This window comes from Anser anser (assembly GCF_964211835.1).
Source record: "Anser anser genome assembly, chromosome: 2".
NCBI lineage: Eukaryota > Metazoa > Chordata > Aves > Anseriformes > Anatidae > Anser > Anser anser.
The window spans coordinates 140,639,548-140,664,596 of record NC_139721.1 but is presented as its reverse complement, the minus strand read 5'-3'; the positions used below and the strand labels follow the sequence as shown (position 1 = coordinate 140,664,596).

The following is a 25,049-nucleotide window of genomic DNA, read 5'->3' as shown; positions in this document are numbered from 1 at the left end:
TGGAAAGAGATCTCTGGCTAGGTGTGGAGTGTATTCAACAGTTCAGATGTAGTATTTCAAGCAACTAGATGCAGTGGATGAAAGTTAAAATCTTATGAATGAATGCCTTGTGATTTGCAGGTGTTTCTGATACAGATAAAAATTCAAAATCATAAAGATAATGATGTAACAAGGAAGATATAAGTGGCATGGGATGCATGTTGCATGAACTGCTCAGACAGCATAACCCGTTCACTGCCAATCATTTATCTTTCAGAGCTGGTTGCTGGAGTCCCGAGAGGAGCACAGAACTTTGGCTATGTACGTACTGGACTCACATTTTATCCTCTTTATAGTGAGAATGATGTTAGACCATTTGGAGTGTTAAAGGCTATATTATATTTTCTGTCTCTTTGAACTTTCTAATCAAATAAAACTGCCACTGGCTTTTACACTCAGGCTTGCCTGATTGGGTTGAAATGCCTTACTGGCATCAGCTTTGAATATTAAGCTCTTACTCCATTTTGAAGTCTGTTTTCAACAGCCAATTACCAGCATGCTTTGAGTATGAGTAGTATCCCAGTACCCACAGGTATTAGACCCTGGCCTAAGTTTACCCATAGGCTGGGGTATTTCATGTGCAACTTTCTGTCCACTGTGGAGAGAAGTCCAAGTTCTGGTTATTCATACACGGTGTTTATTTTCAGTGTTCTTTTTAAGGACATAGACTGACTACCAGATGAAAGGAGGTACAGTACACAGTTAGAAACTGAGCGAAGGGTGATGTGTGAATACACAGCTTTTCTCTTTTAGGAAGAAAAAAAAAAAAAGAGTTTCAGGTGTTTCTGATTGGGAATCAGAAAGATCCCAGCTACAGACACACTCTCTAGTTTTGTGGACCCAAAACTCCTTGTGTCTTTGTCTTTGACTCCTTGTGTCCTTGTCATTTTTCAGAGGAAAGGTGTGTATTTATGTATATATATGTGTATAGATGTAAATGTATGTATATATGTTATATGCTTATTATATTTTTTATATATATACATGTATGTGTATATGTGTGTATATATATCTTTTTGCTTAAAATTTCTCTTTTCGTGCTTAATGATGTAGCTGCTTATTATCTGATAGGCTGTGATTTGCAGCTGTTCACATTGTCTGGTAAGGAAGGAAACAATTTTTTTCCCAGTTTCTTCATGGGGGAGTTGAACTTGTAAAATTGTAGTGATTTATCCAAGATAACACAGGAAAACTGTGGTGCAACAGAAAAGAATTGATGTGTTTTCTTGACCACCTTGGACCATCCTTCAGTGTTTCAAGTTGGTTTGCAGCGATGCTATGCTGTATCATCTTTGTCTGTGCTTGAAACTTCCCATATCTTTCTGTTATCAGGTCTCAATCATTAATTCTTCTGACTTGACCTTCATCCAGAACTTCACTGGTGAACAGGTAATGTCAAGCAACTATGTGATGAAATATTATATATCAAGAGGATATAATTTCATCAATGTAGTTTCAAAAATACGTAAAATATTTTTACCTTTTAGAACTAATAACCATAGAAACAAAGAGGTTTATCAGTAAAAACTTCTTAAAAATTGATATATGATATGAAAGCCTATTTGTTGTTTTTTATTTCCAGATGGCGTCTTATTTTGGGTACACTGTTGCAGTATCTGATGTTAACAATGATGGGTAGGTTACCAAATATATTCAGCTCCACTGAACATCCATAGAAGCAATGCCTGATATTTATTAATAAACACAGTTTTTCAGGTGCTTCATGCCTCAAAATGCTTCTTTTGGCTTCTCTGCTTTTCTGATTTTTCACTTAGGTTTTTCTTTATGCAATTACAGTGGCATAAATATTTTCAGGCCTAGTTTGGGTGAGTTTATCTTCCTGAATATTTATTCAAAGCAGCATGGCAGAGTGGGAATGTCTAAAGTCTTAGGAAACAAATCCAAGTAGAGGTACAGTGAATAAAAAGTGCACGCTGCTGTTGGGAAGAGAGAGATGCAAGGCAAAAGTTCATTCTTCTATTCTTAAAAGCAGGTAAGTCTTTTCACACGTAGACCATTCAGAACCTCACTTCTCAGTTTTTAGAGCTTTTCAGTATCATTGGTTCCTCTTTGCAGTGCCTGCTGGCTGGTCATCCTTTTTCATCATCTAGAGGTCCAAAAAGTGTCAGTGACCCATACTTGTTATGACAGCCATTGTGCTTGTCTGAGGGAGAATGCTGCTCATTAACTGCCAGGGTTATGCTTAATGACACTGACCCCATTCAACAAAATGCTTGCTAACTTTGATCTTATGCAAAATCTGATTAAATGCTTTAGAAAATCAGGACTTCAGTAAGCAAATATTGATACTAACTTTTTAGAAAGGAATTAAAGATTAGTGAGGCTCAGAACCTGGTAAGCCTGCATGAAGGTGAGCCAGGATTATATTTAGAGCTGTTCATACTCTTTCCTCTTGGAACATCTCAGCTTTTTCTACGCTATGTTCTTGTCATTATTTCTTATTAGTGGTGTAAACATAGTGCATTAAATACTTTCTCTGGGATAAATCATTACTTCCCATCAGGAACTAGTGAACCCTTAAAGTTAGGGATATAAGAAATGAGAAGAGGAACAAGGTAATCAAATGTTACTGTAGTTCCAAAACTAAAATGGAGTGAATAAAGGCTTCAGCAGTTCCTGTGATATCTTTATACTAGTCAAGTCGCTCCAAGGTTCTGAGGTCAGATTTTGTCATAATACTTTAGCTTTCTAAAACTCCTATTTTTTCTGATACACTGAGTCAGGATTAGTTTAGTGTTACTGTAAGGTGTTACTAACATGAAAGGATGGAGAAATATTGATCTTAGTTACAATAGGCACTTATTAGACTTTCAGGGAACTTATTAGTTAACTTCTCATTGAACCAAACTATTTCGTAGACAGGTTATTTCCTGTGAATCATAGGGTTACTTGGCAGGTCTCATATTTTCTGTGTACCTCTAAGACCACAGTTTATGTCAATAATATAATCAAAATGCTGTTGAGGCCTGTGTGGTCTCCCAGTCTATATCTTAAAAGAAATCTAATGACTTTCTCTGAGATCCAAACATCCCACAGAAAACAAAACACAAAAAGCTCTACTTGATAAACATGTCTGATTATATATAGTCCATCATTGCTGGTTTGCACATATAGTCAATGGAAATATTTATCTGAAAGGAAAAGTAAAACTGGAGGGAAAGAAAACAAAAGCAAAAGGGAAATGTCCACTTCAAATTCACTTTTTTTTTGGGGGGGCAGCTAAAGACAAAGGAGGTAATGATGGACTTACCAGTAGCAGAAAGCTGATTAAGTCATATGCTGAAAATATTAATAAATATGATGAATTGCTCTAATAAGGCTGAAGATGTGGCTCTGAGGCTTATCCTAGGAAAACAGCTCTGTAGGCAGAACAGGGAAATTGAGGGTATTGTTTCAACTACCCTTTAGTTGCCCACTGCTAGTAATCAGAAATCTTCAGTGAAACTTAAATCAAGCTGTGCCATCAACTTACAGGCTGAATTCCTAGTGAAGAGAAAAAGAGAGAACACTTTCAATTTAGAGTAAAACGGTTCAATAAAAAATGTGGAATAAATTGTTTACTGGTCTTTTATTTGGCCTCTATCAAAGCTTCCCATAGTTATACTTTGACCTCTTGACACTTCCCATACTCCTGCTTTTTATTACAGGGCAGGGTAGAAAGCAACCGCGTCCAGTCTCAGCAGGTGATCAGCTTGTGCTTTTAGGGAAGCAATATCGGCTAGTAACATTTCTGTGCTGGAACAAACATAAATATACTGATCCATGTTAACTGCACCACCATAGTGCAGTGACAAAATAAATCTAATGGTGCAGTTCAAAATGCTGCACACTGAACTGCCCTTTTTGATTTAATATTGCTGTTAAGGGACATTTGCTTTGCTTTTGTTGCCCTTTAAAAGACAGGACATGAGCCTGAATTTGGCTCACAACTCCACTTCTGTAAATATAAACTCCTACAACTAAAAGCCAATTGAAATGTCCTCCTTCACCAATAAAAATAAATAATTCCAATCACATGGTACTTACAACCAAACAAGTGACTCATCTTGAGTGCTACGTATATTTAGAACCTGTAAAGGTCCTAAAACACTGACTGTAAAGCATGGTGAGCAATAATTGATTTCTTATTACCCGCTTGGTGAGAAACTGGAATAAGAAAATGAGGATAACAGAAGGCAAGGTAGCTGAAGAATCCTCTCTGTCTATTGTATGTTGCTATGACAGTGAAAGAAAAAAACAGTCCGTCTTACAGAGGACTTGCTGAAGCAGCTTATCTTGACCTGAGCTTGGGCACTAAGAAAGAAGAGGGAAAAGCAAGAGGGTGAGAAGTTTGGTATGGGTGGGACATGCCAAGAGCTGGATGGAAGGCCAACTCAGTGCTCTGGGAGCTCCGGGTAGCTCTGCTACCCACAACAAGTTTAGAGGTTGGTCAGTCTAATTTAGATGAATGCCTTCCTCCCACCTTTACCTCTTAGCCATCTTAGCTGCTGGGTTCTGATCCTGCTCCCTGGACTATTCATGCTTTTTATACAGTCATTGCCATTTCTTTTAAGAATGTAAAAAAAAAAAAAAAAATCCTAAAAAAATATCCCAGGACTTTGTTCTGAGATGCAATAATCCCTACATGACAGACTCTAGCTCCTGTCTGTTTGCTTTCCATCTCATCTGGTGACTCTTGTATTCTGCGTTGGGCTTCTGCTTAGGGAATTTTTGGCCATGGTGGACAATGGACAGTCTGCCTCTCTCTCCAATTTAGGCACTTGGAATATTACTGTATGGCCCACAGTTTCAAAGGTATCTACTTATTTTACATTGATGTCACTGGGAGCTTACTGGCTCTGAATCTTTTGGTTCCCTACCACTTCTAAAATATCTTCCCTTAGCCTTACAGTCCCTCATTTGTAAAATTTTAATTGGAGCCAGGCTCATCTTTTACCTCATGGTTTACACAGCGCATAACACCATGGGGTCACTTTATCAGTGGGAACTTGTGGACTGCAATGTAATAAAATTACAGATGATAATGCTACTGTGCAATGCTTTCAGTACATGGCATACATAAAAAAAAAGAATATTAATGATCTGTTTCTGTTGTTGCTGTTGTTTCGTGACAACAGCTTCAGCTGACATTCTGTCCAAGCCACTAACAACTTCTGTTAGCAGAGAACTTTTGATGTTTAGTGTGGAAGGAAAACCCCACCTTTGCTGTTAAGTCAGCTTCTGCTTCCTTCCTTTTTTAGTTATCCATTCAGTGGGGTAATATCTGACATATAAAAAAAGAACTGTACAAAAGTGACCTAACACTTTGAATTTACAGTTTCCTTTATGGAAAAATATATAAAACTTAATAGAAATAAAACATTTTGAGTAAGTGCTTTGTCACAATTTATAGAATGCTAAGTTCTACAATATGATTAAAAGGCATTTAAATGGGATATTCTCTATTAAATTCTGTGGCACACATCTTAGAACAATAGTGTATATCTGTGGTAGAGTAGTAGCTAAGTTACTCCTAAAACATGTTTTTATGTTTTTGTTGTTGTTTTCTATCAGGATGAGGAAAAACAATGTAGTGCATTTTTTGCTAATCGGTTTGCTAATGAATAAAGCCTCTGTGAAAACATCACTATTCAGAATATGGTGAATTGAGTATATAAAGTTTTCTGTGTTTTTTACAAAGTTGGAACAAAGTTTCATGTTAGAGCTAGAGAATATGTTTTCTAAATTTAAAATGCTAGGATTAAGCAGTGGTATTTCTTTGCAAAAACAGAGTTCCTCAATATGGATGACCAGTGCCACTGAATATAATGAGAATTTTCCTGTTAGTTTACAGGGGCCTGAACAACCTTCAGAAATTCATCTGGTACCATTGTTGCATATTTCAGAATGATCTATTAAGAACATTTCCTCTTGTTACATGTCTATCAATCTTGCTTGATTTTATTCTTTACTGTCCAGTAAAGCGTCTTTTTTTTCTTGCCAAATAAACAAACGTTGATAAGATGCAACATATCTTTTGATTGGTCTGTCATCTTTTACTGATCCTTCTTGGAGTAGCAAAATGTAGCAAAATAAGCCTCATATTACTATGACTTTTTGATCTCTTTTCTCCTTAATACTTAATACTGTAAAATAACAGCACATAACATGAGCGCCGCAGCTACTCTAATATTCAACAGAAGAGTTTTCAGAAATGAAGCTTTGGCTTTTTCTCCCAGCTTACGTTTGAATTAGTGATGAGGAATTCTCTATTATTTGATTTTCTGCCTGTATTTCACATGTATTACTTCAAAAATATCCTGGCAAGTGGCAATTTTTGGTCTGTTGTTCACTTACTGATGTATAACGTTAAAAAATAAATCTACAGTTGATACTAAACTTTGTCTTTCACTAGCACCATTAGCAGGATAGATCTACTGAATTTGTTTTGCTAACACAGATCACCTCTGAGTTAAATTCCTGACTTCTGAATTATAAACTGAAAAGTATAGCATTTCAGTGTCTATTGTGGGCATGAACCAAAGTACAATAAATTCTATTTAAACCTGAGCAGAAAATTTTTTGCTGTGAGGTTGACTGAACACTGAAACAGGTTGCCCAGAGAGGTTATGGAGTCTCCATCCTTGGAGATACTAAGGCACAGCCCTGGGTAGCCTTCTCTAGTTGACCATGCTTTCACCAAGTGGTTGCACTAGAAGAACTCCAGAAATGCCTTCCTACCTCAGTTAGTTTGTTTCATGTTTAACAAATGCACAAACTTTGTTGGTTTTGCTCAATCTCTCAGTGACACTGATCTTTGTTTGACTCTTCCAGTTTAGATGATATCTTAGTTGGGGCCCCTCTCTTTATGGAACGAGAATTTGAGAGCAAGCCTAAAGAAGTTGGGCAAGTTTATCTGTACATGCAAGAAAGTGCTTTCCTCTTCCAAGACGCTCAAATTCTGACCAGCACGGAAGTGTTTGGTAGATTTGGCAGTGCAATCACACACCTTGGAGATCTCAATCAGGATGGATATAATGGTAATTTTTATATAATGTAGTAATATATATATATGTGTTTATAACATTGATATTAAAAATGGCTAAGTAGTGAAGATGAAGTGTCTGTGCAGTGCCTGAAAAAGGCATTTTACCATGTAATTGCTTTTGAAAGTCGTGAGGATTTACACTAACCCTAATGAAACTGGTACTGAGGGCCAAACCACAAAAAGCTTACTTTTAGGACAGTCTTATTCACTACAGTGCTATTTTTTACTAAATGCTAACATGTTCATTTGAAACAAATATTATCCGTTGTTTTATAAATATAATTAAATTTAAATACTTAGTTAAGATGTTGAATTTGTTTAAAAGCAGAGTTCCCTTTCTCTCTTCAAATGCTTGGATGAATTGAACAAGGCTTAGTAAATGGAGCAGGAGTATCTTGCCCACAATGAAAGAAGAGGACAAGTACAGACATATGTTTTGGAATCAGACTTCCACTGGTACTTAGGCACTGAAAGAAACAGTTTCATGGTGGGATCTTTTCCAGATACCAACAGCACACAAATAAATAGCAAAACATTCACCAAGTAAACTGGGAGCCAAAGTTCTGGAAAATAGTCCAAGTAAACTAACTTGCTTAATTGTATGAGATATCTTGGATGCTTTGAGCACCTAGAGTTAGGTGCCTACTCACGGTCAGTGACATTCTCATCTTACCTACATGCATTTTCTTGCGTCCTGTTGCCAGAATGCTAGGGACCTGCAAGGAGGCATCTCTGCATCTAAAGCCGCAAGGTGTTTTTACTGGTGGAGTTATTTTGAACAGTAGCCTTAAAGATACTTCGGCCGGTAAACTAAAAACAAAGGACTTAGCTCCTCCTTTTGCACAGTGCTCTAACCATTAGACTGTAGGGCAGTATGGCGAATGTGTGTCTCCTGTGCAAGGGATAAGTCATCTCTGGATCCATAGGATTTTACTGGGGTTCAGGGTGCAGAAAACTTGAATCCCATCTTGCAGGAAGAAGTCACTGGGTTGTGGTTGGTGAGAATACCCTCACTGGGTTTTCTGGGAATCCCATTTCCCTGGAAGCCCCAGCTGGGCTGAACCCCATGGTGAAGACTTCATCTTCCTACCTGTGAGCAGTAGCAGATGCCTTCAGCTTCTCTGGGCAGGGAAGGTTGGTCTCCCTCACATTCTGGTAGGGAAAGGAAGGCATATTCCTGCTTGTATTTCTTGCTGTATAAAGAATGCTAAGAAGGATCTAGAGCCAAGGTATTCCGTTTCATAACTGAAGATGTGAGTCACAGAGCTTTGTTGTACTCCTGCTTTCAGAGGGAAGGTAGGAATTCCAGGTGCAAAAGTCAAGTTTAATAAAGGAGTCTAGTGTGAGCTCCTTGATGAGATCCTAAAAATTAGAGCTGTAGATAGTGTTTCCTGTTGGCTAGCTCAGCTAGTGCAGCTGCTGAATCTCAGTCTTTGATTCTCTCCACTTCAATCATGATTCTCTCCACTTCCTATGTGTTAGAACTGTGAAGAGCTTTGTGAGTTCCACTTCTTGGATATGACACCTCATTTTTTAAGGATTGCAGTGCTCAGTTGCGTAATGCGCAAGGCCTCCTATTTCCTCCTCCTCCATTTCTCAATAACATGTTGGCTTGGTATAGATAAAACCTTACATTCCATTGTTCTCTTTTGCATACTAACTCACTGGATGTTTGAGAGGGGTGGAGTTTTTGCCTGTGTTGAACATTTTATCAGGAATAATAAAATTAATTTTCTATAACAGCTATTCATTATTAATTAGGCGATAGAAGAAATCAGGGAAAAATTTTGTCTGACTAAATAAAATGAAGTAGGTTCAGGCATTCATTAAGTCTCAGTTTATTAAAGCTTATTAAATGTCCTGGAAATACAGTAGAGCAATACTGTGTGGATCGACAATTTAGTATAATGTAATAACACCTTCATAGGATGAGTTTGTAAGGCTTTTGTCATAAAAGTTTGACACATAAGATATTACGAACATTTTTGAGTATTTGCCCTGAAATTAGAATTCATAGAGAGGTACAGAATGTCATAGTTCTTGCATGTACATAGCAGAAACCATTTATGTCTGTTTTCCTGCAGTGACTTAATTCTTGCTTTATTTTAACTGTGCCCATTCTTTTTATTCTTTTACTGTGCTGCAGACATTGCTATTGGTGCACCATTTGCAGGTGAAGACCGAAGAGGGAAAGTGTTCATTTACAATGGATACAGTAATGGGTTAAATACTAACCCTTCCCAGGTTCTCAATGGAGCCTGGGCCTCACAGTCCATGCCTTCGGGATTTGGCTTCACTCTGAGAGGAGACTCGGATGTAGACAAGAATGATTACCCAGGTAAGATTTTTCCATTAGAAAGGGAATTTCATACTTCCATCCCCTGGAAAATGCATCATGCCTAAACTGCTCCTTTTGGACGGCAGAGGTCAAATTAACGAATAGACATATTTTTGGATAGTTCTAGCTTGCTTTCCTGAGAGTTAAAATCAGACAAAACAAATACTCCCTTTCCTGTCAAAAGACATGATCAGAAAGTCAAGAAAGGGCTTAAACAGTTACATTAACATAAAACATGTGAAGTTTACAATACAAGCTTAACCCTTTCCCCCCACTGAGTGCTCTCAGCTCATTGAACTTGCAAGGTTTCCTTCATTCTGGCATTCTTTCTTAATTAAAAACATGTTGTGTTGTAGAAGAGATTGACTTGGTAGTGTTGCTAAGTTGTTTTTTGCTGTCCAAAGAGATGATGGGCTGTATTTGGGTTCTTAACAGCTTTGTTCTCATTACAAAAAACAGAGAGAATGAAAAGATATTGCTTAAAGACAGATACTTAATTTGGGCCTTTCCATGTTTTTTTTTGTTTTCATTCTGCTATGTCACCTCTTCCTTTTCAGGTTAGCTTTGATTCTTTCTTATTAGTTTACCTGACGTGCATTCGGATTTGTCAAGTTGGTAACATCAGTTGAGTTTTGCTGGGGAGGAGGTGTTTGTTTTTTAAAAGAGGAATATTCCTAGCATCATAAGCAGTCTGAATGTTGAAGATATCTTACATGTGTCTGTGTTTGCTCTCTCTCTTCTTAAAACAAATCTGCTTTGTTTCTTTTCATTAGAATTCAGAAGCTGAGCAATAGTGTGCAATAAAACATCATATTTTTTTATTGTGAAAGGTTCATCCACAGTAGGATGCTAAGTCTTTGTTTTCTAACTCTGAAATCTCTCTTGTTAGCCTGGATTGTTTCAAGGCTAGAGTTCTTAAAAGTTGTGTTCTTTAGAAAGGGAAAATTTTGATTTTCAAAGGGACAAAAGTGTGATCTCTTTTGATTTTGTGATGAATTGTAAAAACCTTAGAAGAGTTTTGATTTTGTTTTTCTCAGATGAGGAAGAAAGTTTCTGGGAAGGGGTGTTTATGATAGAAATTACAGTCTTACCAAACAGAAAAGCTGACTGCAGAGTAATAAAACGAGGCTATCACTTTAAGTGAGAGAAACTTTAGCCTTTAAGAAGAGAAAGGACTTTAAACAGTGTTCTGACTTTTTGTTTGCATATTGTCTGTGGTGCTATTAATAGTTTTTCATTGTCCATGACTAACGAGGTTGTTTTGGACAAGGGAGCTCTTTATTAAAGTTTCAGCATTTAAACATTTTCTAAAGCACACACAAGGCCCCCCAGCAAAACCAAAGAAAACAGGATATTGCATTCCTGACATTTCTAAGATTGGAAAGATAGAGAGAGGGAAAGGAAAGATTCTTTCAGGTCTTCTTTGATCCACACTGGGAAGCAAGAAGAGTAGAAGTCTACGCACTGTACAAACCACTTTTTGTGGAGCATCTTTTAAGCTAATTAATGAAAAGTTTGGATGATGGGACTCGATCTTTCTAAACGTGCATTGAGGAGCTTCTGTAGTCAGTTCACTTGTGAGATTTACTGGATTTATCCTGCCTGTCATTGTTGGCTCTGCTATACATCCTACTTGAAGAATTTCCCATTGTGATATCAGCATACCATGCGTTAGATGGTTTGGTTTTATTACATTAATTATTTACTTTAGAAATACAAAACAAACCTACATTTATCATAATTAGCTTTTTCCTACATCCCTCATTGAGTATCTGGATGAGCAGTCCAGAGCACTGGTGAGAATCTGTCAGAAAATGACATAAGCAAAAAAAAACCCCACACCTTACTATTAGTTGACCACCTCTTCCTTAAGTCATAGACTTGAAGCACCAAAACAGAGCTGTAAAAATAGCACAACCATGGCACAGTATTAGCACAAGAATAGAATCCCTTCCTGTGGGTAAAAGAAAGAAAGGAAATAATATGGGGAAATGCAGGTCTAGGACAAACACACTGGGCAATGAAATAAGTAATCCTTCTTGTGTCAATGAGCTTTTCTTTTCTACCTTCTGACGGAAATCCCGAAGGGCTGCCCTTGAATGAAGAAGAAAGAAGGGACAGAACTTCGAAAGAATATGAAGGAAGTTTTATTTTAGATGTCAACTGAGAGGCAGGGCATTTGCTGACTATAGAAGGACTTGTAATTCAGTGCTTCCCAAACTATGGGTCATCCCTGTGATTCAAAGAGGGTTGTATAAAATTAGGAAAGGATCTCAACATCTTTTTAATGACTATATTGTAAAATCAACCATTTTACAGAAAGAAAAGGTTAATAAAATCAGGTTATATTGACTCATCACTCTCAGAAGTTCAGTTCCCTGGAGATGGGGAAATAGGAGCCAGCTGTAATGTCTGGCTGCAGGTATAAATACGTATTGCCACAATCTAAGGTGAGAGTCTCCCAGCAATTATCTCTTCTATGGTCAAAGAGTGGTGTGAAGATAAATAAACTCAAAAAGGGATCATGCTTTCAAGAAGTTCAGAACTTCAGACACTAGTTTGTGAGGGCTTATTTAATTTAAGCTGTGCTGATACAGTTTTTTCAAGCCCTAGTGCCTAACTTTGTTTGTGATGCAAGCATATCCCTGGCTAGGAAATGAGAGGCTGAGAGATAGGTGAATATCTGACATTTCATTTTTAATGCACTGTGTAGCATTTTTAGAGCTTTTAGAGTTTCAGTGCTTCATCTTTAAATCAGACAACAGATTAATGTTCGTGGAGCAGCACAGTGGATTCACAGACTTGGAGGCCAGAAGAGACCACTTACTTGCTCGGCTTCCTCTCGCAGATCACTGAGCTTCATCCTGGACTCTCCCAGGAGCCAGTGCACTTAAAGACTGAGTTAAAAGTTGGGGAATACAGTTTCTGAAAATTGAGGATGAATCACAGTCTTTTTTTTTTCTCCTATTTTTTAGTAATTTTTTAGTAGGGTCAGCATACAGACAGGGCTGCTTTTCCTTCTCATTAACGGTCCTCTCGGTGTAATGACCATCTGTCTTCAGCTGCCCTGGCATAGATATTAGTGCTGTAAAAGTAACAGACCTCTTCTCTGAGCATTGTGAAAATACAGGGATTTTTTTAACCTTTCAACAGGGAAGATTTAGTTTTTGTTATTAAGCACAACCCTAGGTTTACATCTCCACAGACTTCCAGAGCAGGACTTCTGTAAATCATGTCAAGTTCACAGACACTCCAGATATTGTGTGCCCAGAACTACTCCTTTATCTACATAGCTGGGGGTGATAATATGCTAGCCTCTGCTTTGCAGGCCCAAAAGCAGTGGGAAACTTTCAGCCCTGGGAAGCACCAGGGGTAAAACCCTGTGCTGCTGACAGGTGTGTCTCTTGAAGGACGTGCAGCTGCCCCCTCTGCTCCTTTTTTTGTAGTCGTATGAGAGTTAGGTAAACTTTATAGTTTAATACAGTCTAAATTTGACCAAATTTTATGGTCAGTAAGGCTATAAGGGAGCAGTAAGAGGAAGGCAAATCAAGCATGTCAGTCAGATAGACAGAAAGTACCAAGCCAGCTCTGTCTGTGATGTGACTTTTCAGTGGGACAAACAGAAAGGGCAGCTTTCCAGTCTTCTCTAACCACAGCATTGAAAATATCAGTGAGAGAGATACTGAGACATACCCAGTGTCTCTCCAGTATACCATCCATTCCCAGTATTTGAAAGAAAATACCAATCTGTCCTCTTAAACTACATCTACACTAGTAAATTAAATATGCTTGTGGTTGTTCTTTGTTTCCGAGCTGTCGCTGAACTGTCAATGTCTGTACCATTAAACTCTCTTTCTTTCCAAAACAGGTTCACTGTATGCCTTTTGGGCATGTTGCCTGCTCTATACTAACTCCTAATCATCTTCTGGAGATGCAAGCCAACTGCTTCACTGTCATTCTAATGGTACCAACATAGACATGGAGGTACAGCACTGGCACATTCCCTGACACTAATTTACTAATATTGACCTAGTTGTAACATCCTTCAGCAGATGGATGAACTTCACGGGTTTTTGGCAACCTGTGTTCTAGGAGGTCATATTTGAAGAAGAAGATCCAATCTTACTTGCGCTGCTATGTATCAACTATTGACTTAACACGGTTAATCTGAATTAACAATGGTGTAAAGAAATAAACATGAAAGCAAGAATATGGGGAGGAGTGAATGGAGTGCAGAAGTGTGAAAGATGGGCTTTTTCATCAGCATATATCAAAATACAGTGGCAGTTTGAAAGAAATACGTGCAAGATTCTGTGCCACGTTTTCCAGTGCTGGTGTTAGGGCATGGCACAGCAGCGCTAGGCTTTATCTGAGGGTGTACTGGTGAGGCTTATAATACAGTTTATATAGCCATGGGATTCTCTGTAGCAGCACCTCTTCAAGGTTTGCCCAGGATCTTTTGCAGTCCCTTTCTCTGCACGCCTTTCCTGACTGCCTATGCTAGAACATCTGAACAGTCTAATGGTAATGTTCAACACAGTTACTGCTCCCCTCTCAGTTAAATCTGGAGCTTTTAGGGCCCCTTTGCTCCATCCTGAGCTTTATTTGTGTCACAAGGCCTGGAGCAAGGAATGAGGTCTCAGCTTAGGCTTGCATTTTGAATTGTAGTTTATTTTGTTTATCATTTTATCTATTTTTTTCTAATAGCATAGTTAGAAATTGCAACTAGTTAGAAAAAATAAACTTGTTTCTTTTTGCTTCTGGGAATCAGTTCAAAGCTGGTCCCAACTGAGTGCTTGAAGTCTGTGATTATCTAGGTGATGGTGCTGCACTTCCAGCTGGTTCATCTATCTGTGCAGGGCTCAGGCATTTGGAGGCTGTGAGGTTTCCACCCTCACATTTGAGCATATGCTCAGTCACTTGATGGCTGATTATAGCTGAGCAAATAGTTTATAATGAGAAACTTACTCAACTCATTAAGCTTGCTTTCTTCTTGTGGCATATCCTCCGGCAGACTGTGGTTTGTTCAAATGTTTTTGTGAGCCAGGATTGTTTAACCAGTTTCTTTTAACAGTGTGGGTGGATTCTGAGCAGTTCTCTGGATGAATTCACTATTCAAAGGCTGTTGATAGTTAATTAGTTAATTGCTCAAATACATTATGCACTATTGTTTCTGTTCCCTGCTTGCTTTGACACTTGTGTAAGTCTTCCATATTAACTTAGAGATTCCCGTGGAATAAGTGTCACCGAAACTCTGCCATCAAGGTATCCCAGTTTTAAACAAACCCAGTTCTGTTGGCCTGTTCTTTTGGCTATTCTTTTAGTCAAGCCTTTTTCTGCCAGGGAAATGGATAAAGGCATCTTCAGGCCTCATTATTTTGGGCTCAGTTATTATCTTAAGAGTACACGTATTTATATTTAATAATTCAATTAAATAATTTAATACAATTTACTCTAGAAACATTTTAAGAAACAAACAAGTGTCATAATCAGACAAAATGTCTTAAGAACTTCGGCAATCCAGTGTAATCATATTAAAATAGGAGTATTTAACAGCTCGATCTGCTAAGTGCCTTAACTCAAACAGTGGGAAGAAAACACTCAAGTTTCTTTCTGAGAGGCAAGGGTTCTTCAGTGCTCATAAGTTTTTGAGAACAATAGGCAGCGTGCCAACAATATCACAGAATCATAATCTAGTGATGATTAAATTATGAAATTGGTCCAGGAGATTTGTGGAAGACAAACAAATTTAATCAATGAAAAATTGCATCTGCTCTGGTAAGAAAAGACTGCTGAGCGTGGGAGCCAGAACAAGGGCGTGGGTTCTGCCAGCAAATGCAGAAGAGCTGGTGTTCCTACCAGCTAAATTTGTCTGCACATGAATAATCAATCAAAAATGTAGTGACAAGCCAAGAATCTCCTGCAAATATGTTAATTTTACAATTAACAATTGTGCAAATGATCTATTTAATTTATAGATACACTTTTCTAAAATTCTTTTGAGTTAATTAATGAAATTAATAATATTTTGCCCAATAGAGTATAAGAATAAAGCAGTTAATAACAGGAAGTAGGGATTGACTGAAGTGACAGGACATGAACTGCCTCCTTTTGGATTTGTTTGTAGTATAGCGGAGTGAATAATAACATTGCGTTATGAAAGGGTCTCATTCAGACAAAAGGGGAGCACTGAATTAGCCTTAGGTGTTATTCTTAACAGATCTGCTTCCAGAATGGTTGAAAAATGGGAGGATCAAGACAATTGAGAATGGTACAAGAAAGTGATTCTGATCTGGGTGATGGTTGAATGTCGTATTCAGCTAAAATTCTTGAGTAAGGTTGGCTGAACTGGATATATCCTCTGTCCTTCATTATGGTCAAGCCTGTAGTAATGGCCATTTAAAAGGAATGTTATTCTGGACCTTTCCTACTGTTTAGTCATCTCTAAAATCCTGGAAAGCAGAAATAGAAATCTGGTGCTGGGGAAGTAGAAAAGAACAAAGGCTCACAAAGATTTTTAACAGGGTTTCCAGTTATGCCGTTTTCTCACTCTCTTTTGTGAAATTTCCATTAGCACCTACATTGATAGGATTCTAATTGTTTTCCAGTTACTATTTCTACTATGCAGTTAAACTGACAGACTACACAATATACTGTTTAAAGCTGCCAGCAAAACATACCGAGCCCATAAAGCAAACACTTTCATGCCTGTATCCTGATAGAGTTGTGGTGGGGGCAGTGACTCATCTGTCTGTCGTTTTCATTTCTGGGTTTCTCGCAAATGAAGTATGTGCCAATGATGTAGTTCTTCACTGGCTGCTGTTCTTGGCCCCTGTCTCCCCGTGAAGATGAGATTCCATGCCTTGGCCGTGTCTCTTGGGACTGCTGGACAGACTCCAAACGAAGGGTGGAGTGCTGAGCATGCCACGTGTTCCTCCCCTGCTTAAGGCTCCCTGGGGCTGGATCTCTCATAAGGGATGGAGATGTCCTTTAAAAATACCAGGGGATCAAAGAATTTGGTCAAGTTAAGAAATGAGTATCTCTTGTTGAGACTGGAAGTAGAACTCTACTTCCTTCAGTTGGTTGAAGGTTCAGTCAGCATCATGGCCGGGTTCTGCCCTTTAGCACAGCCTTTAAGGTCTGTCATGGCCACATGGAAGGTACAGGTAAAGAGATCAGCTTACAAAACGCAGTGTGCCCTTCAGTGCCATCTGTGAGTGATCTTTCCTTAACTATTTTTGATAATTTTTTCTCAGAAGATGAATTATTTTTCTCCAGATGACATATTGCAAGCCCTTTCTTTAGAGCAAAGTAAAATTTGAAATAAACATTACAATTGCTTTGTGCTCCTTGACTTCAATTAAGTACATGTAAGACACTTGTCTCAGGATTAAGTTCTGTGAACTCTATCAGTTGGGATTTTAGTAACATCCAGGAGATATCTTTCCTTGCATACAGCCTTCAAGTTGTGCTGAAATGCAAGTTGAAAATTGCGTCTTTCTGTAGTTACTGAACATTTTGGTTGTGAACCCTACAGTTCATTTATTCCATAGCAGCAATGAGGCAGAAACGCACCAGCCCTTCCTTTAGCTCTGTTTCTCTGAAGAGGAGCAGCTGGTAGAGGATCTTCTCAATGAGTTGGCATGGACAAGGTGGTCATTTACCTGTATCTAGAAGGATCCTCATCCTCCTGAAAACATGAAATAGAGAAGGAGTGAAGGCCATTTTGTGAGTCAGATACTTCTCTCTTTCTCTATTTGTACATTTTATTCGGACCTTGAAAAAAAAATACAAATGCAAAGGTGCAGTTAGAAGTTTTCATATGCTTTCCTTCAGGCTCTGCTTGGAAGGGTTACACTTAGCTAAGCTGGTTTTTTTTTCCTTCTTTTTTTTTTTTTCATATGTAATTCCAAATTCCTCGTTAAACCCTTGTTTTCTAACTAGTGGACTTTATATCAGTGACACTGCATGCGTAGTATTAACAAGAAATGAATAAAAACAACTTCTCTCTATTTTTAGGAGCGGAAACTTGCCAAGCTTCAGATAATTTAGACATGCATTTCTTTCATAGAAATGATTAATAACTTTTCTTCTTCAAAATGCACAACAAATTCAAAACTTCTGCATATAAGTGATCTGATTTGATGTGTATTCAAATCTCTTGGATTTGTACCAGTGTCAGAAATGTTTGTTTTTTTTTATTTTTCCCAGTGATAAGTATAAGAGTTGACCCCAGAAAGCATTGAAAGAAAGAAGAATAAAGCTAAATGCTCTTTAAGAGAACAAGTAAAAGCAAAGCATAACTGTAATGGATCTTCCAGTAAATCCTCTTCTTGAATATATAATGACTTGGTCCTTATGTTAGATCATAGATGTCACTCCTGGACATAAGTATGTTTTATTCTTTGCATATTTATTCTTAAGTCCACTTTTCCTTCTTAGTAGGTTCGTGCTGTTGTGGTTTAACCCGGTGGGCAGCTAAGCTGTTTATTTCCCCTTCAGGTGGATGTGGGGGGAAGAGAATTGGAAGGGCAAAAGTTAGAAAACTCATGGGTTGAGATAAAGACAGTTTAATAAGAAAGGAAAAAAATAAAAATTGCATACCCAGCAAGTGATGTATAATGCAGTTTCTCACCACCAGCCAATCAACGTCCCCAAGCAGCTCCCCGGCCAACTCCTCCCAGTTTTATGTTGAACATAACGTCATATGGTATGGGATATCACTTTGGTACGTTCGGATCAACTGTCCTGGCTGCGTCCCCTCCCAACTCTTTGTGCACCCTCAGCCTACTTGCTGGCAGGGCAGCACGAGAAGCAGAGAAGTCCTTGACTTACTATAAGCACTGCTCTGCAACAGCTAAAACATCGGTGTGTTATCTCATCTATTTTCATTACAAATCATGCGTTAAAAAAAAAAAAAAACATAACACTATACAAGCTACTATGAAGAAAATTAATTCTATCTCAAGCAAACCAGCACACACTCATTCAGGCTCTTTGGCTGAAGAATAATTATGGCCAAGAGTATAAAATAAAGGACCTGTCAGGGAAAAACTAAGTACTTCCAAATGAGAGCAGGATGAACATGGTCCCAGCTGTCCTAAGCATTTACTCAAGTGGAGCATTTATGGTACCATTATTGAATGTCCTCATCTTTCTTGCTGTGTCTCCAAGCCTGGTTGAGGTGGCAATGCAGAAAGACTGCTCAGTCTTTTGGTGACTGGAGACTGTCATTGTTCCTCTAAAACCATTACCTTCTGTTTTCAAATAAGCTGTGTTCTGTCCCAGAGAAACCAGGATTTAACTATTAAGCAGATGTGCAAAATGTTCTTCAATATGAAAGTGGGGATGCTGAGATAGTGGGGACATAAGTTCACACAGCTGTAGATACTGAAATGAAGATTTCACTCACGTTGCTGAGGCTAACTATGTCTCACAAACTCATTTCGTCTAACTTCAGGTTCAAACAGGCTACAGGTTACTAAACTTGAATTCAAGTTGTGTGTTCAAGCTTTACCTTGTGTCTGTGAAGGGTTGGAGTGCTTGATTTTTTAATGAAAAATCAGATTATGAAATCATCGCAATTGTGGAATATGGATAAGTCATAGATATCTGCTAGTTTTGTCAGTGCCATAGCACAGCCCTGTAATGAAACCTTTTGACTTATCTAGTCTGGTATGAAACAGTACATAGCCTAAGTTAAGTCAGTTGCAGGATTCATAAAGAGCATCCAGCTAGGAACAACAGATTTAACGTAAAGTCTTCCTTCTTGTCTCACTTTCTGTTCATAACACAATGTGGGGTTTTTTTGTTTGTTTGTTTTTGTTTTGTTTGTTTGTTTTTTTAATAATTTTTGGGTTACTGTGCATACTGTAGCTGTTAAGGAAAGTTCTGCCGTTTGCATTGTGTAGCCTTTATGATGATAGGTATGTCTCAATCAGTTGTTTATTTAAGAGGATAATATCTTTAGGTCTTGGGATTGTGAGCAAGCTCTCTCTAAAAGCTCCTAATGAAAAGGACTCATAAATATCCCCAAAAGGAGATAGAAACAACACTTATTTTCTGCTGTTTAAAGTGTTCCTGACTCTGAAGCATGTTTCTGTAAGGCCAATGGAAGCAGAAAAATGTAAATGTTATACAAAAGGAAGATCAGACCCATAAACTGTCCATGCCCTCTCCTATGAGGATGTTCATCAGTGGAATCCATTGTAGGACAGGCTGTTGCCCATGTGGTGTGCTTGTTTAAACTTGTTAAATCCTGACCATCTGAAGGGCAGACAGCACTGGAAAACACGCTGCCGGACTGGCCTGAACCCACCAGGCTAATTAGCACCAGAGCTGTGTAGTTGCGTTACGCTCCATGACTTCAGTGCCTCTAAGCAAACCAGTGCTCAAACTACGGAAACAGCAAGTAAGGGGTTGTTTTTCAGCCGTGTCTACTGGTTTCATGAACTCAGTTAGATCAGTTTAGATTGCCAGTCTGTGCCACTGCAAGGCCTGTTGTAAGACCCAGCCTACCAAACGGCACGTTTGTAAATCAAACCATAGGATAGCAACAGTAGAGAGAAAGAGGTACCCAGCTGGGCATTTCATTAGGGCATATGAAAACAAAACAAAGCTCTTTCCCATCCTTGATTTGTGCTCCAGCTAGAACCAGCAGAAAAGCTGATCCTTTGTTCCCTGCTGCTTGGCCCCAGCTTTTCTCCAACAGGAACTGGAGATCTTTCCAGCAAGCCAGTTGGGATCTTTCCAGAGAGCCCTGTATGGGGACTCCAGACAAAAGGAGGAAATATTTGGGCCTGTAGGATTCCAACCCAGGCCCAGTAACAAAGATGTGCACAAGGCCCAGTGAAATGCTAGCACTGTTGACCCTATTTGTTTGAAATGGTGACCGATGATGGCTTTCAACTGATAACTATTACAAGCCTTAACACATCCTCCTATGATGCTGAAAGCACTAGTACCTATGAAATCAGCCATTCTCCAACCTATGTCTTGTATTCGTGGTCACAAAGAATTATTGTGCCTAAATTAATGAACAAATGACTTAAAGCACAAAGCAGGACTGGAAGGATTGTCAAGAAGGAACACCATTAACTTTCAGTGTGAACTGCATGCGAGTGACCAAAAAGTTGGTTTGCATCTCTTTGTGTAATGGTCAGTTAGTGGTTTGGGATAAAACTGAGAGCAGCCCTGAGGAGAAGGACCTGGGGATGTTGGTGGATGAGAAGCTCAACATGAGCCGGGAACGTGCGCTTGCAGCCCAGAAAGCCAGCTGTACCCTGGGCTGCATCAAAAGCAGCGTGGGCAGCAGGGCGAGGGAGGGGATTCTCTCCCTCTTGTGAGACCCCACCTGGAGTGCTTCTCTCAGCTCTGGGGCCCCCAGCACCAGGAGGACATGGACCTGTTAGAACAAGTCCAGAGGGGGACCATGAAGACGATCAAAGGGCTGGAGCAGCTCTCCTGTGAAGACAGGCTGAGGGAGCTGGGGTTGTTCAGCCTGGAGAAGAGAAGGCTCTGGGGAGACCTTACAGCGGCCTTCCAGTGCCTACAGGGGGCCTAGAGGAAAGCTGGGGAGGGACACTTTGTCAGGGGGTGTAGGGATAGGACAGAGGTAATGGTTTTAAATTAAAAGAGGAGATACTTAGATTACATATTGGGAAGAAGTTCTTTACTCAGGGGGTGGTGAGGCCCTGGCACAGGCTGCCCGGAGAAGCTGTGGATGCCCCATCCCTGGAGGTGTTCAAGGCCAGGCTGGATGGGGCTTTGGGCAACCTGGTGTGGTGGGAGGTGTCCCTGCCCATGGCAGGGCGTTGGAACTGGGTGATCTTTAATGTCCCTTCCAACCCATTCATTCTGTGATTCTGTGAGTCTATGAAAATGTATGGAAGTTGAAGGCATTCTTACTCTTCAATACAAGCTGCGGAGAAGCAAGATTGTGCCATGCCTGATCCTGTGTTAAACAAATTGACACTGACTGGATACAACCAAGATATTTATGAGCCAGTTTTGTCCAGTCTTAAATGTTTTCTTTGAGATAGCAGTGTTGAAAATATTGCTAAGAAAGTGGGAATTACATTTGTTTCATGTTACCGCATTCTGAATATAATTAATCTTATTTAGGATGGGAAAAAAATGCATGAGAGGCTTCTATATAGTTCTTCTGAAGCTGTTTTCTTTCTCCAGATTTAATTGTGGGTGCATTTGGAGCTGGAAAAGCAGTTGTTTACAGGTACGTGATAAATACAATGGATTTTTAATTTTACAGCTTCAGTAGGAGATCTGTGAATAAACAAATGTCACATTTCTGTGTTTCCCTGGTGCAATGTGTAAAAGATGCTGATTACGTATGATAAATGAAACATCGTGTGAGCAACAAATGTTGTTTTACAGGTTTCTTTTTTCTCATTCTCAAAACTTCCCATTTTTCATGAAAATTTCCATGCTTAGTCTTAGTTCAAGGAACTCCTTCTGGAACGCTTGACTCCTCAGTTAATTTTAAATTAGATAAGAAGAGAAAATGGTGTGTTTTCTACCTTTAAAGTAACCTCACGCAAAATTCTGTATAGTCAAAAAGCTCTCCCTACAGCTTGTCAGAGAGAAATTTATGAAGCACAACACTGAAAATTCATTTATTTCTTGGAGGAGTGGTGCTAATAAGAAATTCAGATTTTCAGGTGACTCTTGACTCTTTGGTGGTCATGTACATTAAGACACAAACTATTTATTAGAAATAAAGACTGCTGCTTTTTGCTTCAATTTAGAAAAAATGTATGCCCTTTGCAAATCTCCAGAGTTGTTGGCTGACTACTGGTTTTCGCTAAATGCACCGTTTGATTAGAAGTATAGATTACAACTACCAAATGCATAAATGAAAATCTGCTGCAGCCCTGTTAATGCTGACATGCAGACAGTTCTTTGCATTTAAATATTCACCATCTGTTGCCGCAACAGTATAGTCATATTTCCTGATTCCTCTCTGTCTTCTTGCTGTCTGTATTCCGAACAGTACCTGTCTGAGAGAAGGCATGTTCTGTTTCCTGGATGAATATTTGTCAAAGCATAAGAATTTTGTAGAACAGGAGCATTAGCTCATTTTTGGTAACACTGTAAGCACAGTGAGAAGACCTGGTTTTCCTGCTGCCCTGTTTTAGAATCATGCAAATATTTTGCAATGCATCACTTTGCAGCGACATTAAATGACTGCACAGGATGTGAAACATCGGAGAATTAGATCCACTGTGTACTTTAATAGCAATAAAAAATGTGTTCTATTTCATTTAGGAAGGTGAATAGCAAGCAAGAATCCCTCAATCTTTCTGTTTCCTGTCCAGAGTGTACCAAATACCTAACTTGTCATACTGGAGAAAGTTTTATTAGCTGAACTTTGCTACAAAAAAAGGTTTTCCCTGTTGCACAGAAATGAAGGAAGTAACTTTATTTTTTGAGTGTCTTGCTGAACAATACAGAAAAGTGATCATAAAAGCTCAACTGTGGGTTAAAATATGTGGAAAGTAACTGTAGTAAGCTATTTTTGGCAGAATTATCTAAGTTACTGTAAAACAGTATCGTCTTAACAGAATTTTGTTTTCTCTTTTAAAATGCTCTCAATTACAGATTAGCTCATTACTTACTAGCAGATTGTTTTTCAGAGGGATGTTTCCCATCACCACAACCATGTACTGACATGCTCAGCAGAATTTTCTGTGATGATTATTCTCATTTTCCAAAGTCAATTGTCTCAAGACATGATGTCAGACAGAGTTTACTTTATTGTTGGCTTAAGATAATTCTAAATCAACTTCTATTTTAACTAAATTATGTTCATTTTTTGAAGAACCTTAAACAGTGATAGCAAGCCTGAATGTATCACTGTTCATGAAGAAACACAAACCTGACAGTTTATAAAATAACAGCCAAGGGACTTCTGTAATTTCCAAAAGGCAGGCTCTGGCCCTTTGTGAAAACCCAGTGTGATGAAATGTGTCTGATGTGCCTGAGTCCCAGGACGGACCTATTGCTAAGTGTAGCATACTGTTTCAGCGATGCTGTTTGCTGTTAACCTGTGGGGTTTTTGTGAAGAACTTTCAAAATGTCATAGCAGAAGGTATCATAGTTTCTGACCAAAAAAAAAAATCAAAGGTCTTTTGGGTAGGAGCAGTATTACAAAAGTATTTTCTCCAACGTCACCCTACATTTCAAGCTTCTTTGTGGCTCTCTCAGTTGTTTTCTCTGATGCAACCTAGGTACTAATGTGCTGCATGTAGTGAATGTTATTTCTGTCCCTCAGAGCCAGACCTGTTGTGACCGTGAATGCTCTGCTCATTCTGAACCCTATGATTGTCAATCCAGACAATAAGACTTGTCAGCTCCCTGGCTCTCAGCTTTTGGTAGCCTGGTAAGTTCATGATTAGACAAAAAACATCTTCAGCATCCTCTTTTTTCTCAAATAACTTCCCAATCCCAGCTTTTCTCACAGCTTTTTGTTGAACATACAAGTATTCAAATATGCTATAAGTGCAACAACAAAATGATATAGAACAGAGTTCTTTTTGACACCTTCCAATACTTCACAGATTCTCTAAATGAAGTAACTGAAAGTTCAGTGGTGTGATATCCTCCTTCATGGGAGGATGTTCAGTGTTTTACAGGATCAAGCTGCAAAATCACATTCAGTGTCTGGATGAGTGAAACGTGTAACAGCCAAGACTGACAAAACACAGAAGCATTCACCTGACAAAACACACATCTTTGCTGAGAAAATGTCACAGTGAAAGTGATGCAAAGAGCTGGTGGTCCCACCAATTTCTGCTACAGAAAGAGAGATCTTAGCCCTTTGTGGAAGAGAGAAGGTGTCCTGCTCACTATGCTGAGAGCAGTTCACTGGATGTTGTTTCTGGCTGTCTTTGGTCAGAGGAAAGCTATTTTTAGTGCATCAGGCAGGACAATGTTGGATAGATCCTTAGAGAAACCCTCTGCCGTAGTAGCATTTAACTTTGAAAAGAAAAAGTACACTCAGATCCTTGAAGCAAATTGAAACAATTCAGGATCAGTTACAAATATAAATGTTGTAGGACAGTTGGAGGCCATCTAATAGTATTAGCACCACATGCAGGTGCATTTACAACACTAGAAGAAAATCACTTAGAAAGGACCCCAAATAACAGCTGATAAAACAGGCTATTAGGAATACATTAGATGCTTTTTAAAAGTTGAAATCATAACAAATGAGGAAACTAAAAACAAAACAGAGCATAAACACTTGCAAGTTGAATATAAAATTCCAGTAAGTCCTGCCAGAGAGACTGTATGGAACAAATTTCTAAAATATAAAAACTAGTCTTATAATTTTATTTAAACACATTAGGGGCACAAAGCCTGAAGAACATGGGATGTATTAAAAGCATATCAAGGTGTAAAGGAGAAAGACAAGGTGACTGCACAAATTTTTCACTGCTTTTAAACCAGAGGTGGTCAGAGGGACTCCCCACACTGGAGACATTCTTTATGGGAGATGAGTTCTAAAAATAGTCTCAAACGTTAGAGTTAGTAAAGGAGGTTTTACATCAAATTGATAAATATGAAAAATAAAAAATAATCATGACCAGAAACAGTTTACTTAAG

General features: G+C 38.7%; 1 protein-coding gene across 2 annotated transcripts in view; it reads left to right on the top strand.

The window, feature by feature from the left end:
- The window catches only part of ITGA8 (integrin subunit alpha 8), a 109,752-nt gene that overhangs the window by 21,521 nt on the left and 63,182 nt on the right, over positions 1-25,049 (top strand). For both annotated transcript variants that reach the window (XM_083827595.1, XM_083827596.1), the window contains exons 9-15: positions 257-300; positions 1,372-1,428; positions 1,622-1,674; positions 6,874-7,079; positions 9,234-9,425; positions 21,612-21,657; positions 23,716-23,823. In XM_083827595.1, the coding sequence (XP_083683721.1) occupies positions 257-300; positions 1,372-1,428; positions 1,622-1,674; positions 6,874-7,079; positions 9,234-9,425; positions 21,612-21,657; positions 23,716-23,823 (706 nt within the window). The remainder of the gene's footprint in view (positions 1-256; positions 301-1,371; positions 1,429-1,621; positions 1,675-6,873; positions 7,080-9,233; positions 9,426-21,611; positions 21,658-23,715; positions 23,824-25,049) is intronic.